We start from the raw sequence: 13,563 nt of genomic DNA on the forward strand, positions 1-13,563 counted from the left end.
CCTCGGGGGGCCGATTGAAAACAATGTAACGAGGCCATACCCTCGCCCTCTCTTCTTCAGATCGTGCGTACGAGTAAAAACTTAAACCAGCGATAGTAGCAAGAAGGGAATCAGGAAAATTGAGACACTGCTCATTCAAAGATAACCTGCGACCAAACGTTCTGTTTTTCGCAGAGGCGGGAGAGAGGGGGAAAAATGGAATCTCTCTCCCGCGTTCCTTCCCATATCGCGCTCCGCTCTCTTCACTCATAATCTGGGGTGGAAGGAGGAAAAGGGGGATGGAGAGCTTCTTCAAAGGCTAACGCAGTCGGAAGAAGGTATTCGGAAAGATAAGGGAAAAGGCAAACAGTGATTGCGTTGAGAGTTTGTTTTTCCTGGTAAATAGGTAAGTGACAAGGGTCTGTGACACGATGATGCTCATGTGCCACTTTGATTGACACTGGAAGATCAACTGAAAAGTTTTTAACATGGATCAAAATGGTAAACTAACACTTATAGCAAAAGAGTGCAGCCAGTCTTTCGTTTGAAAGCTATACTGAAAGTAGCCGGCGGTACAAGAAGCGCGGAACTAAATCCTCTTTATTCATTCGACCTTAATTTTACGGACCCTTTCGGACAGTTTGCCTCTTGGAGATAGCGTCTTTTGATTTCCATGAAAACCAGCTCCTCCCCTCTCCTCACCCCGTAGGAAGGTTTGATTGCTCAGGAATAAAGATAATATGTGACTATAAAAACTCTTGAATGCAGAGGACCACGCGACGAAAAATTCAACTGCTTGACAAGCACATCTCGCTTGCTCCAGGGCTTTTGCTCAAGAAATGCGATGGGCTCCTGGAATTGCTCGTGCTCGACGTCACTCGCTCGCTAATTGTAAATAAAACCAAATTTATTGCAAAGCTGGTACTATGGCAAAGGGCCCTAATATACTGTTTCACCGCCCGGCCTTTTTCCGCCCTGCGTTTTACCTTGGAATCAATTTTGATCTATACTATGTGCCCGTTATATGACGTATAGACTGATACAAAATTGCCACTGCTCCAACTTGCGCCAGCAATCAAAGCCGGTCACATGGACTGTCTAGTACATGAGTCGAGACGAAGATTTCATTAGACTTTTACAGGATTTTATATTTTCTGTGAGGATTCTTGGCGTACTTTGCTATGAATGGTACGGAGAAGCAGCAGAAAACCACGAAATCCTTCAAACTCTCATCTTATCTGTTGGCGTTGCGACCATGGTCATTTTCGGCGTCGTTTATCCCTGTGGTTTTAGGGGCAGTGATATGTTGGAAAACAACCGGTAACTTTAGCTTCATTTTACTCCTTTTAACAATGGTGTCGGTTCTTGGGGTACACGCGGCGGGAAATCTAGTCAATACTTATTACGACTACATGAAAGGAGTTGACAGTAAAGTTTCCGACGACCGTACTTTGGTTGATCATCTTTTAACACCGAAAGAAGTTGTCAACTTGGGTGTCGTGTCATACGGCCTTGCCAGTTTTGCCCTCGTGTTTCTGGTCCGATTATCACCAGCAAAAATGGAGCATTTGTCATTCTTGTTCTTCGGAGGCCTCTCTGGTTCGTTTTTATACACTGGAGGTGTTGGGCTGAAATATTACGGAGTCGGTGACATTGTAATAGTGATCACGTTTGGTCCTTTGGCCGTGTTGTTTTCTTATCTAACACAATGTGGAAGCGTGGCGCTGTTTCCGTTGTTTTACGCTATTCCTGTGGCTTTGAGCACAGAAGCCATTCTACATAGCAACAATACAAGAGACATGGAGGCAGACAAAAAAGCAGGAGCTGTAACTTTGGCAATTATTCTTGGCCATCAACTATCATATGCACTTTATTGTCTTCTCCTGCTTGCCCCTTATGTTATATGTGCAGTGCTGTCTGTTAACCTGTCTGTACGTTTCCTTGTACCTCTTACCACGCTTGGAATGGCTTTTAAACTGGAAAAAAGCTTCAGAGAAGGAAAACTAATGCTACTGCCACGACAGACTGCTAAACTGAATTTAATGTTTGGTTTGTTGTATATTGTTAGTTGTACAGTAGCGCCATTAAGCCTTCACATTAAGTGATTTGACTCCGCTGTGAGTAGTTCTTTCGGTGCGTTCTTTCAGGTTATTTACAACAAACAGCATGGTGACTCATGGTCGGCAGAATTGCAAAAAGAGTGGTAAATGAACAAGTGGGATAATTTGTTTGAATTGGATAGAACTGCCATTTTTGGCAAATCTACCTTCAAATAGTAACTGAATTTCCAATAATTTAATATTTCTATGCAAACAACAGACAGTGAAAAAAAGAAAAATCTGAAGGTGTCAATATTGTTGCCATAGACACAACTCAATGGGTATTGAAAAACCTAGTAACTAAATTGAACTTGTGAATGTAGAGATTTATGCACAAATCTCCTCAAAAATGTTTTTTTTTAAATGAAAAATACAGTTATTTAACAATTATTCGCCAAAGGCTCAGTGAATACTTACCAAAGTTCACCGAGGTGAATAGTTTTTTGGTATAATTTTGAATAATTTTTTTTTCAGAGGTGAATACCAAGGACAACAAAATAATGGACTAAAACATAAAAACACAGATGTAATAATTGTTCGTGTGCACACACGTATGCAGCCGTAGTTTTAATAATAAGCTTACATGTACATTGATTATCAATCAGTTTACTCACTGAGTTCAGCAGTAAAACAAACGAGCGAAACACTACGAAAAATAAATTCATCAGGTACCTTTGTTTTATTGTTGTTGACTTCATTCCCAGTTGTCATCATTGCCTAAAAATGAGTAGCTTTAGTTTGAAGAAAAATAAATTTCGGTCAATTGATCTGACTTGCTGGCAATCAACACAACCACTGCGTTTACAATTCTTAAAAGCCTTGAATACAAGCTCTTGAAAAGATTTTTGGTCCAAGGGCGACAGCAGTCATTTTGAAAATTCCCCATTCTTTCGAGTATCCTGGACTTGGAGTGATGTCTTTCAAATAAATGAAAACTTCATTCAGAAACTGTCTGCCATGTTTACTTGCCGAGATGGTAAGGATAACGAGCTTAGTAACCAAGTTCCAGCAGGGTGAATATAGTGTCATACGATGAGTTTTTCAACCAAGTAGAATGTCCAATTCTTATATTCACCTCTGGAAATTATACTAAAACAAAATATTCAACAAAAGAAAAATATAGAGAGACAAGTTCTGTCACCAACAGAAGTAATTTTGCAGGTCTTGTTAAATTGTGGGGTGTCTCCATTTTACTAGTACACACTTTCCTATGACAACATAACAGAAAGCTTTGTGTCACCTCAAATTTTGGAGGAGCTACTGTAATAGAAGCTAGTAACTTCAAGGCTAAACAAAGCAAATAAAAAAGAAAAAGAAGAAAAAGTGAAGCAATTATTTCAGTAGGTGTTGTTGGACTTCTTGGTTGTTAGGTGTTGACGTCTTTGTGTGTAAGTAGTTTATACATTTTAGTTGTAGTATACTGGTGTAAAGTCATGTAGTTTGCCAAGCACTCAGTTCAAGCATACAAACAAACATTTCCTGAGCTTTTTAGTTTTTGTGTGGACTGAGATGAAGTCAAGGTGGACATAGGAGCAGAAAATGAAACTAGGATAATATCTTAACGTTAAAGCAAATGAAATTAGATTGTTGAACTCTTAGAAAGGTGTTACTATTTTGGAGATCTTTTATGGAGAGTTCAAAAATTATTTATTGAAAACTGTATGTATGCCTGGGGTAGTCAATTCAAAAAATTGATAATCAATAATATCCTCTAACAATCAATAGAACTTGATATCGGAAATCAATAAAAATCATTAAAAGGGTTTGTCTTGAGTAATCAATAATATTGATTTCTTAATTAGCATGATCAATTTACTAATAAATACCAAATTTATTGAAACTGTCTTATCTTACAATTTATCAAAACGAAATAAACAAAGGATATCAAGTAGCTTGCAAAAACCACTAATAAGTAATTACTTCTAAACATTTATCACTAAAATTTGCTACTTCTTTTCTTAAGTCTCATAAAAGACAATAGTTCAATAATGATAAAAAGATATCAATGTAGAGAAAACGGTAATGATATTTCTGTCATTCCGTACATTTGAACTTAGCCGAATTTTAATTACTTTGACTTAACCAACTAGGTTTCAGTGTACTGTTCTGAATAGTTTCCAGAACGCAGTTAGGGAAACTTAAAAGTTGCTCGTACAAAAGTCATAACAATTAAGAGCATTAAAGTTTTTTGATTAAATGGATGGTGTTGCCATGGGCTCCCCTTTGGGTCCTGTCTTGGCCAATATTTTTATGTGTCATTTTGAGGAGAAGTGGGTGATGAATAACACTGCTCGTCCTACCATTTGGTTCAGATACGTTGACGACACCTTCACCTTATTTGACAGTAAGGACGCTGCTGTTAAATTTCTCTCTTATCTCAACGACCGACATGTCAACATCAAATTTACCATTGAATTTGAACAGGATCACGAACTTCCATTCCTTGATGCTCTTATCAAATGGCATAACAATTCATTCTCAACATCCATTTACCGTAAGAAAACTTTCACTGGCCTTTACACGAAATGGGACTCCTTCACACCTCGCAAGTACAAGATAAACCTCATCCGCACCCTTACTTATCGTTGTCTTCGCATCTGTTTATCGTCTTCATCATTACAGTCTGCCTTGGATGATCTCAGGAAGCTATTGTCACGCAATGGTTATCTCCGTGGTATCATCACGTACAACATGAACGATGTAGTGAATAGACATCAAAACAAACCTAAAGACCCTATCACTACAGTTCCCAAGAGAGAAATCTTCATTGTTTTACCATTTTTAGGGTTCCAAAGTAAAGTAATTACCCAGCAACTTAAATCTTGTATCTATAAGTTTTATGGTTGTTTTAACGTTAAAATAATTTCCGAAACACCCGCCGAATTAAGTCTTTTTTCCCGTACAAGGACAGGTTCAGCCGTTCTCAGATGTCTAAGGTGGTTTACAAGGCAAGCTGCTGGGACTGTGATAATTTTTATATAGGAAAAACAAAGCGTCGACTACACGATAGAAAAACTGAACATTTTAAGGCCCTTGCTAAAAGCGGTCACACCTCAGCCATTGCGGATCACGCTACTTCCACGGGTCATAATATTAAATGGGACAATTTTGATATCTTAGCAACTGGTAGGTCAGATATACATTGTAAAATTAAGGAAACATTGTTAATTCGTGATTTAAAGCCAGCCTTGAATGAAAACGTTGGCAGTGAAAAACTTTTTCTTTACTAACATTTTGTATTGTTATTATTATGGTAAATTTTTTTTTTCTCTCCCGCAGCCTCATCTGTTTGTTATTAACTATTAGTCTTGTTACATATTATTAGATACCAGTCTTTTTCTTTTTCTTCTCGATTGTAATCTAGTTAACGGTCACTTCTGAAGATGTATGTTGTACATACGAAACGTCAAGGAAATTAACTTTGTTTAACATGCGTTTTGGTTCCATGTTTATCACCGCGGTTTGTGTTTTGTTTCTTCTAAGGGACCGTTCATTTTTTACAAGGTAGGGGGGGCTGGTGGGATTTGGGGGGGGGCCATGCGAAAAAAAATGGCTTTCGAGGGGGGGCCATCCCAAAAAAATAAGGGAAAAAGGGGGGGTCACGTGAAATATTTTAGTTAAACTTTAAAATGGCATAATGTTGGAATATCAAAAAAATTGCTATAGAATAAATATAGAAGGCAGGATACAAATTTATTACAAACTTTCCTTCTGCTTTAAAAAAACGTTTGGCGACAAAAAGCATTTGTAGCTACTGAAAAGAAGTATTTAACACTGTTATTTTCGAATGCAACTTTCACTGGCACTCATCTTTATCTCCGCTGTCGTCGAGTTCTTCGTCGCCGCTTGTGCTGCTATGGGAGTCTCGTTCACCAATGCTGCAAGAAGCAGCAATGCTTTCCGTCAGAGTGTACTCTTCAGGGTACATGAAGGTGTAAACATAATCTCTGACTTCCCGCTCAAGGTTGGTGGTGATTCTGCTTCTTGCAGCATTGGTGAAATAATTCCCTTCCAAGAGCTGTGCGATGTATGACCCATCTCTTCTAAATATCGACGTGGCAACATCCTCAACTTTAAGACACTCTTCCGGGACGGCCGTTCTAGGAGGGTACACAAGGCATTGTGGAAGATCATTTCCTAGCGAGTTTCCAACACAGATTCCATAAACTCGTTGGACGTTGTTTTCAGTCCGCTTCCTCTTTCTTTCATTTGACTTTCTGCGGTTTTCTTTTTTCCTTCTCCTTTTGTTGATGTGCTGTTTGAGTATGCCTTTGAATATGCTGTTATAATTGCTCTTCTTATTTTCTAGTGCTTCTATGTCCTGCGTGACCTTCGTCAACTTAGCTTCTGTACATTTGATCTGTTTTACATTAAAACTGTGGGCAAATTCTTCGCCCTGCTTTAAAGCAAGCGCATTGGACTGAAAGAGTGTGGAATCGTGTTCCTTTACATCTTTCAATATGACATTCAACTTTTCCACCATTGCTCTGTGCTCTTTGATGGAGAAGTTCAGTTTTATTCCATCACTGGGCTTCAACTGGTACCCTTGCATGGAAAACTCACTCGCCCTTTCTGAACAGCCATCCGCACCTAGAAAAATTGCTTCTTTTGCTTGTAAGATGTCAAACTGTCTGGATCGTTCAGCTGTAAACCTTTTCTTAAACGACTCGTCGCTTTCGCCATTATTGCGCATTTTGGAATGAGCCTCTTTCATGATGCTCATGTAGTAATGCGCTCTTTCCCCGATTGGATTAACAATATAAAGAAGAAAGAGCATGGAAGTGGCAGGCTGGTTTTATCTGACCCAGAGAGCGTTGCTCTATTTGCAGATACGTTTATTGTCAAATCGGAGTTTGTGGTGGATTATCTTCAGCATCTTGAAGTGCTGGAATTTAAAAGGAAAAAGAGAGCAGAAGAAAAGGCAAAGTTAAGTAGGGAGGAGGATTATCCTTGGACTGAGTTGTGCGAAGATCTAACCAAGCTTAAAAAGCTACGTGTTCCAGAACTAAACAAGTACTCAAACCACCACGGGCTGAAGCAGCATTTGAAAAGCAGCAAGAGTGAGAAAGTAAAGGCAATTGTAAGACATTCATGCTTGCAGCAGAAGAGTCCTCTCAGAGCTGGCCAACCAACACTGAGAAATTCCAGGACATTGACACAAAATGACAACAGGGCAAGTGCTCACAGCAGTGAAACGGATGAAAGTGACAATGATGAGTATGACAGTGATGCCATTGACTCTTGGGGAGAAGATGACTCAAGTGACGTCATTCTTGCATTCATCAATTCAGATGAGGAAGATGCCAATGAGAGGCCAAATGCCACACGCTCAGGGCGAGCCATGACTAGGAGATCCGAAATTGACTTCTCTTTCTTTTGATTTGTTTTTTAAACAACAGCTCTCTGTCGTATAGAGATTGTAAATATTGTCTTCATAGTGAGCACAATAACGTGAAGTAGGGGGATAATACAGAAATATTAAAAAAGTTGAAATCTAAGTATTGTTTGTTCAATTTTTTTGTTTGGGGGGGGGGGTCATCCCAAAAAATGACCACTATAAGGGGGGGCCATGTGAAAAAATTGGTAAGCTGAGGGGGGGTCATGCGATTTTTAAATGGTGCGTCCCAAATCCCACCAGCCCCCCCTCCCTCATAAAAAATGAACGGTCCCTAAAGCTACGATGGCCAAGGAAAAAGAGTGTTTAGCATTAAAATTGTTCTATAAATCAGAAAAACAATGCAAATGTTGAACTCTGCAGCAAAATAATACAAACAGTATAGTAAAAGGAAAAACGGATGGATACTGCCGACTACAAGGAACTGAAGATTAAAAAAAAAATCTGGAAACATCTGAAGAAGTGCATATATGGCACAAATTAGAATAATGAACGAAACTCCACATTATTAGTGCAGAGTGCACTATTGGGATGGTTTTGGGGGCTGCCTGCCGCTGAGGCGTTAAGGCGATATGTCGCTATGGCGCTATGGCATAAACTTTAATGTCTGTTTAATTAATTAATTTCGATTAGTTAATTAGTCTAGAGGTGAGGAAGTGGTGCAGGTGGGGTGGGAAAGGTACATGTGTACTCTACGTAAAACATGTTCCATCGTCGTCGCTTGCATATGAACATCGCAAAGCTATATGTTTCAGGTAACCCCTTGCTCTCCTTGTGGTACCATTCTCTTAGAACAAAACTAATTTGCTCTAAACGCATGCGTAGATTAGTTAGCGTTCGTGGCTGGTGGAGGATACTTTGCATACAGAATCACGTACAAATGTTGACTGGTTTTCCTTATGGTAGAACTCAACATGTAAGACGCATACGTTCTAGCATCGTTAGTGTTATACACTATCTTTCTACGCGGTATTTTAAATGTCATGTCATGTGATCAAGGACGGCAGTTATTTTTCAGGTAGCGCCAATTGTCCCTTTTTATTGCAAAAGTGAAAAGTTACTGTGGCTGCGTAACTTTTAGAATTACACACAGGTCGGTTCAACAAATGTCATCTGCTGTTTTCAATCTACAATAGTGTGTTTGTCAGGGTTCAAATGTATTGTTTCTCCTTGGCGGCTTGTTTATTTCTTGCCTTAAGGTTACAGTATACCTTCAGATCGGCAATTTTCTTCAAATTTGGATTTTTGGTTCAAACTAATGGTCGAAGAGTAATCTCTAATTTCTGAAAACAAAATTGGAAAAAACCTAACATTGGCGGAGAAATGGATGTTTTACGTTATGGCCGGAAGTAAAAGTTCCCTCTTGATTGACAGCCCTATGAAGTGTATGCAATCAACCGAGACTACTTTCGCGGGAGTATTACCGATATGGATACCACGAATTGGCTGGCTACTCTATGGAACGCCAGAACTGTCTTATGATACTTTTTTTTATTATATTGGGTGGTTATGTCATTATATTGAGTAGTTATGTTATTATATTCGGTGATTAACTCATTATACTCGGTGCTTATTCCATTATACTCGGTGCTTATGTCTTTATATGCGGTGCTGTCTTCATTATATTCGGTGCTTATTCCATTATATTCGGTGCTTCCCTCGTTATATTCGGTGCTTTCTTCGTTATATTCGGTGCTTTTTTCCTTATATTCGGTGCTGTCTTTATTATATTCGGTGCTTATTCCATTATATTCGGTGCTTACTTCATTATATTCGGTGCCTACTTCATTATATTCGGTGCTTACTTCATTATATTCGGTGCTTACTTCATTATATTCGGTGCTTACTTCATTATATTCGGTGCTTACTTCATTATATTCGGTGCTTACTTCATTATATTCGGTGCTTACTTCATTATATTCGGTGCTTACTTCATTATATTCGGTGCTTACCTCATTATATTCGGTGCTTACTTCATTATATTCGGTGCTTACTTCATTATATTCGGTGCTTATTTCATTATATTCGGTGCTTTCTTCGATATGATCGTCACCAGTCTTCGCAAGGGGTCGTACAATTTGGAGGTAGTCTAGGGAAAGCCGGGAAAAACGGGTGTCACGAAAACTCAGACCCCGAGACCCCGAAAACTCAGACCCCTCGAAATTAAAAACTCAATTGTTATCACCCGAATTGCTCTATGGCCACAATGGGGCGAGATGTTTATCTTCTCCGGTTTATGTTGTCGCGTCGATCGAACGGTGAAACAGAAATATTTAACTTCTCAGGTTTATCGCTGTCGCGTCGGTCAAACAGTGAAGAACTAACAAGGTTTAGAACAGCAGCCGACACTGCTTTTCAAAACAGACCTTTTTTATGCAATCGTATGCAGCAAAAAAATGTGTTGTTCTCTGAAACATACTCGTTTGATCGCAATCTGCTTTTTGACTTTATGTGCGTTGCGTGACTGTCGGCACGTAAAAAGTCAACACGTAAAAAGCACGTGAAGGTCGAACCGATTGAACCGCCATGTCTGGTCTCGAAATGTGAGTGAACGAAAATTGAAATGAAGAATACAAAAGCAAAAACCGACACAACTTCTGGTTCTTTCCGTTGTGGCAAAAACTGTGCTACTTGTCCCTACATTTCTCACGGACTTACTACATACTTCTACCGGGGAAACGCGCGCCATAAAATCCAACCTGACCTGTGACACTAAAAACCTCATCTACATGATTCAATGTAACCGCCGTAATTTACAATACATAGGAGAGACGAAACGACAATTAAAAGACCGATTTAATGAACACCGCCGTACCATAGATAACCCTAACAACAAATCTAAACCTACTACAGCCGCCGAACATTTCCTGTCCTCTCCTAACCACACTGCTAACGACATGCAATTAATCCCCATCGAAAAAATCGTTTCTAACCGAGACTCTATCCGTACGGCCAGGGAAGCTTTTTTAATTCAAAAAGGCAGAACAATTGATCCTAATGGTCTGAACATCCGCGAAGAAACATATTAATTGTTTCCATTTGTTTTCTTTTATTATGTTCTTTTATCATGTTATTTTATTTTACCGTATGCTTATCTTCAATTTACACGATCAATTACTTTTGCGTAGTCCGGTATTACGTAAATATCGGCTACACAACATAAACCGGAGAAGATAAACATCTCGCCCCATTGTGGCCATAGAGCAATTCGGGTGATAACAATTGAGTTTTTAATTTCGAGGGGTCTGAGTTTTCGGGGTCTGTTTCGGGGTCTGAGTTTTCGTGACACCCGTTTTTCCCGGCTTTCCCTAGACTACCTCCAAATTGTACGACCCCTTGCGAAGACTGGTGACGATCATATCGAAGAAAGCACCGAATATAATGAAATAAGCACCGAATATAATGAAGTAAGCACCGAATATAATGAGGTAAGCACCGAATATAATGAAGTAAGCACCGAATATAATGAAGTAAGCACCGAATATAATGAAGTAAGCACCGAATATAATGAAGTAAGCACCGAATATAATGAAGTAAGCACCGAATATAATGAAGTAAGCACCGAATATAATGAAGTAAGCACCGAATATAATGAAGTAAGCACCGAATATAATGAAGTAGGCACCGAATATAATGAAGTAAGCACCGAATATAATGGAATAAGCACCGAATATAATGAAGACAGCACCGCATATAAAGACATAAGCACCGAGTATAATGGAATAAGCACCGAGTATAATGAGTTAATCACCGAATATAATAACATAACTACTCAATATAATGACATAACCACCCAATATAATAAAAAAAAGTATCATAAGACAGTTCTGGCGTTCCATACTACTCAGTTAATCAGCATTGTTAATCCAAGCATTTTTCGTATTAGATGTAATTCTGTTAAGTTATAAGTAAACATGGACCACGGAAAACTCCGTTTACCAGTTCGAAAAAGTGAAGAATGAATGAAAATACATCAATGAGTGAAGAAGCGAAAGTTGGCCTCGCGGATGAAGCTACGGACGTATCAAGCGCGCAAAAAGATCGAGTCAAGAGAAGAGAAAGGTTGTGTAAAATTTGGGAACTCGACAGCGATAACAGCGATGTTTACAGTGACTCTTTTGTTGAGTTCGATACCAATGAATCGTCCAACTCATTGAGATCCATTGGAATATTATCCATGCACATTTGCTCTGCCGCGCTTTCTTTTGTTTGTTCTGGTCGCCCAGCTACTCTAGCGTTCGTATCCTTTTTCGTCTTCCCCATTTTGCCAAACCAGCTTCAAGAAAAACCCAGCTGCAGAAAAATTATCTCTCCGCCTTGAGCGCATTGCGAAACGCAAGGTTTTTTTGCAGATTCACGCGTAAATTTTACCGCGAGTTAATGGTAGTACATTTTCCAAGCGCTGATTGGCTCGGTGATCTGAGAACCCAGTTGAAGGCGTTTGTTGGCGGAGTTTGTTTGCGAAGCAAGATATTTTTCTTAGCGCTGTTTTCTCGGATAAATTTTTTCGCTTGAAGCAGACACTTTAAAGAGTTACAACTCAAACGGAATTTGTTTGTTTGCCCTCAAATTTGGACAGTAGCTAGATTAACATATAAAAAACAAAAACGTGTCTGCGAATTGTTTATTTCGAAATATTTTTTCTCCGAGAGCGATTTTTGTACGATCACTTCACATTTTTTAAATCCTATTTCGAAAATGTTCTGTAACTTTTTACTACAATTGAATATGGAAAAACGCAGACACGCTTTTTTAGCGCTTTTTGTCCTGAAACCGAGGAAAAATATAAATTGGCGAAAAACAAAATTCGCTTTGACTTGTAGCTTCCAAAAGGTGATTAGGACGCTTGCATTTAGTGGCCGTGAAAAAATTGGCAATTCATTTTATTTCAAACTTTTTAGTATGGTTTGATAGCCAGCTCTATAAGCTTTAATTTGATATAGGGTCTTAGGTATCTACAGCTTAAACCGGACGCGCTACATCGCTTGGACGCGAGACACCCCTGAAGGTATACGGTAACCTTAATTGTGTCTGTAAGACAGACCAGAAAGTTCCCAAGTTAGTGGCTTTAATACTCCGCAAATTGTAAATTTGTGACAAAAGAAACCAGGAAAGTGCTCAAATATTGAGCAGACTCCCTGGCACCTAATGAAAGCGCAAATTAATTTAATCAGTCTTAAAGGAGACTCATTCATATCGGCCAAGTAGCGCTGTTTATCTTCAATACTTTTCGTTGAAACGCTTCTCAACCATCAATATCGTTGTGTGTTAATTTTGAGTTGTTTTATTGTTAACAACAAAGGTGGCAACAGAAAAAGAAAGTGGTATTTCGCGACTATCTGATAATAAAATTATTTCTTGTTCATCGGTGATAGGAAAATTTGTATTTTTAGTAAAACAACATCGTTTCTGTTCCGTTTCTTCATCACTACATCAGATATTTAACTTTCTTTCATTTATCTCCAAAAACCAAGCACATCTTCCGTGTGTTTTGGAGAAAACAAGGGTTTCATGTTACATGCCTGTGCGAGGAAAACAAAAGTATCAAGTTACAAAGTTGGCGTGAAGAGCTAAATTGTCACGTTTGCTGCTTCAACGTATTATTGAATTTAAAATGAACGAAAATCAACATAAAACACCAGTAGTAATTTGTACGTAATTTTTGGACCTTGAATAAAAATACAACCTTGAAACATACACTCTGCTAAGGGGAAAAGCCGTAGCAGACTACCAAGGTAGACACAAACCGGAAGTGAACCGAGCAGGGGTGGGTACTTATGGGACTATCGTGCCAGAGCTATCAATTGCGCTCTGCTCTATCTGAGATTGTCTCACTAGTTCCATTGAGTCATGGTATGGGAAAGAAAGACAAAGCTTAAAATGTCTTTTGATTTTTGGTACAAGATGTAACGGTGGGGAAAAGTTCTAAAAACTTGAAGCATTTGTAGGCTGATTGGCACCAGGGTTTTAAAGAAATCTTATAAATTTTTTAAAAAATGGACTGTGATACCACCTTTTCATTCCTTCTCCATTTCTGACTTCAAATTTGATGCACAGCTATTTTGGTTATGATCAATGAATGCCACAAAT

At 38.8% G+C, this 13,563-nt stretch overlaps 2 protein-coding genes across 2 annotated transcripts in view; both read left to right on the top strand.

Annotated features, from left to right (window-relative positions):
• The window catches only part of LOC145482659 (uncharacterized), a 183,942-nt gene that overhangs the window by 167,458 nt on the left and 2,921 nt on the right, over positions 1-13,563 (top strand). The window lies entirely within an intron of this gene.
• LOC145481696 (ubiA prenyltransferase domain-containing protein 1-like) lies at positions 83-3,839 on the top strand. Its single transcript, XM_081460216.1, has one exon. The coding sequence runs from the start codon at positions 1,161-1,163 to the stop codon at positions 2,082-2,084; it is 924 nt and encodes a 307-aa protein (XP_081316342.1). The 5' UTR covers positions 83-1,160; the 3' UTR covers positions 2,085-3,839.

Source organism: Orbicella franksi, chromosome 3 (assembly GCF_964199315.1).
Source record: "Orbicella franksi chromosome 3, jaOrbFran1.1, whole genome shotgun sequence".
Classification (NCBI taxonomy): domain Eukaryota; kingdom Metazoa; phylum Cnidaria; class Anthozoa; order Scleractinia; family Merulinidae; genus Orbicella; species Orbicella franksi.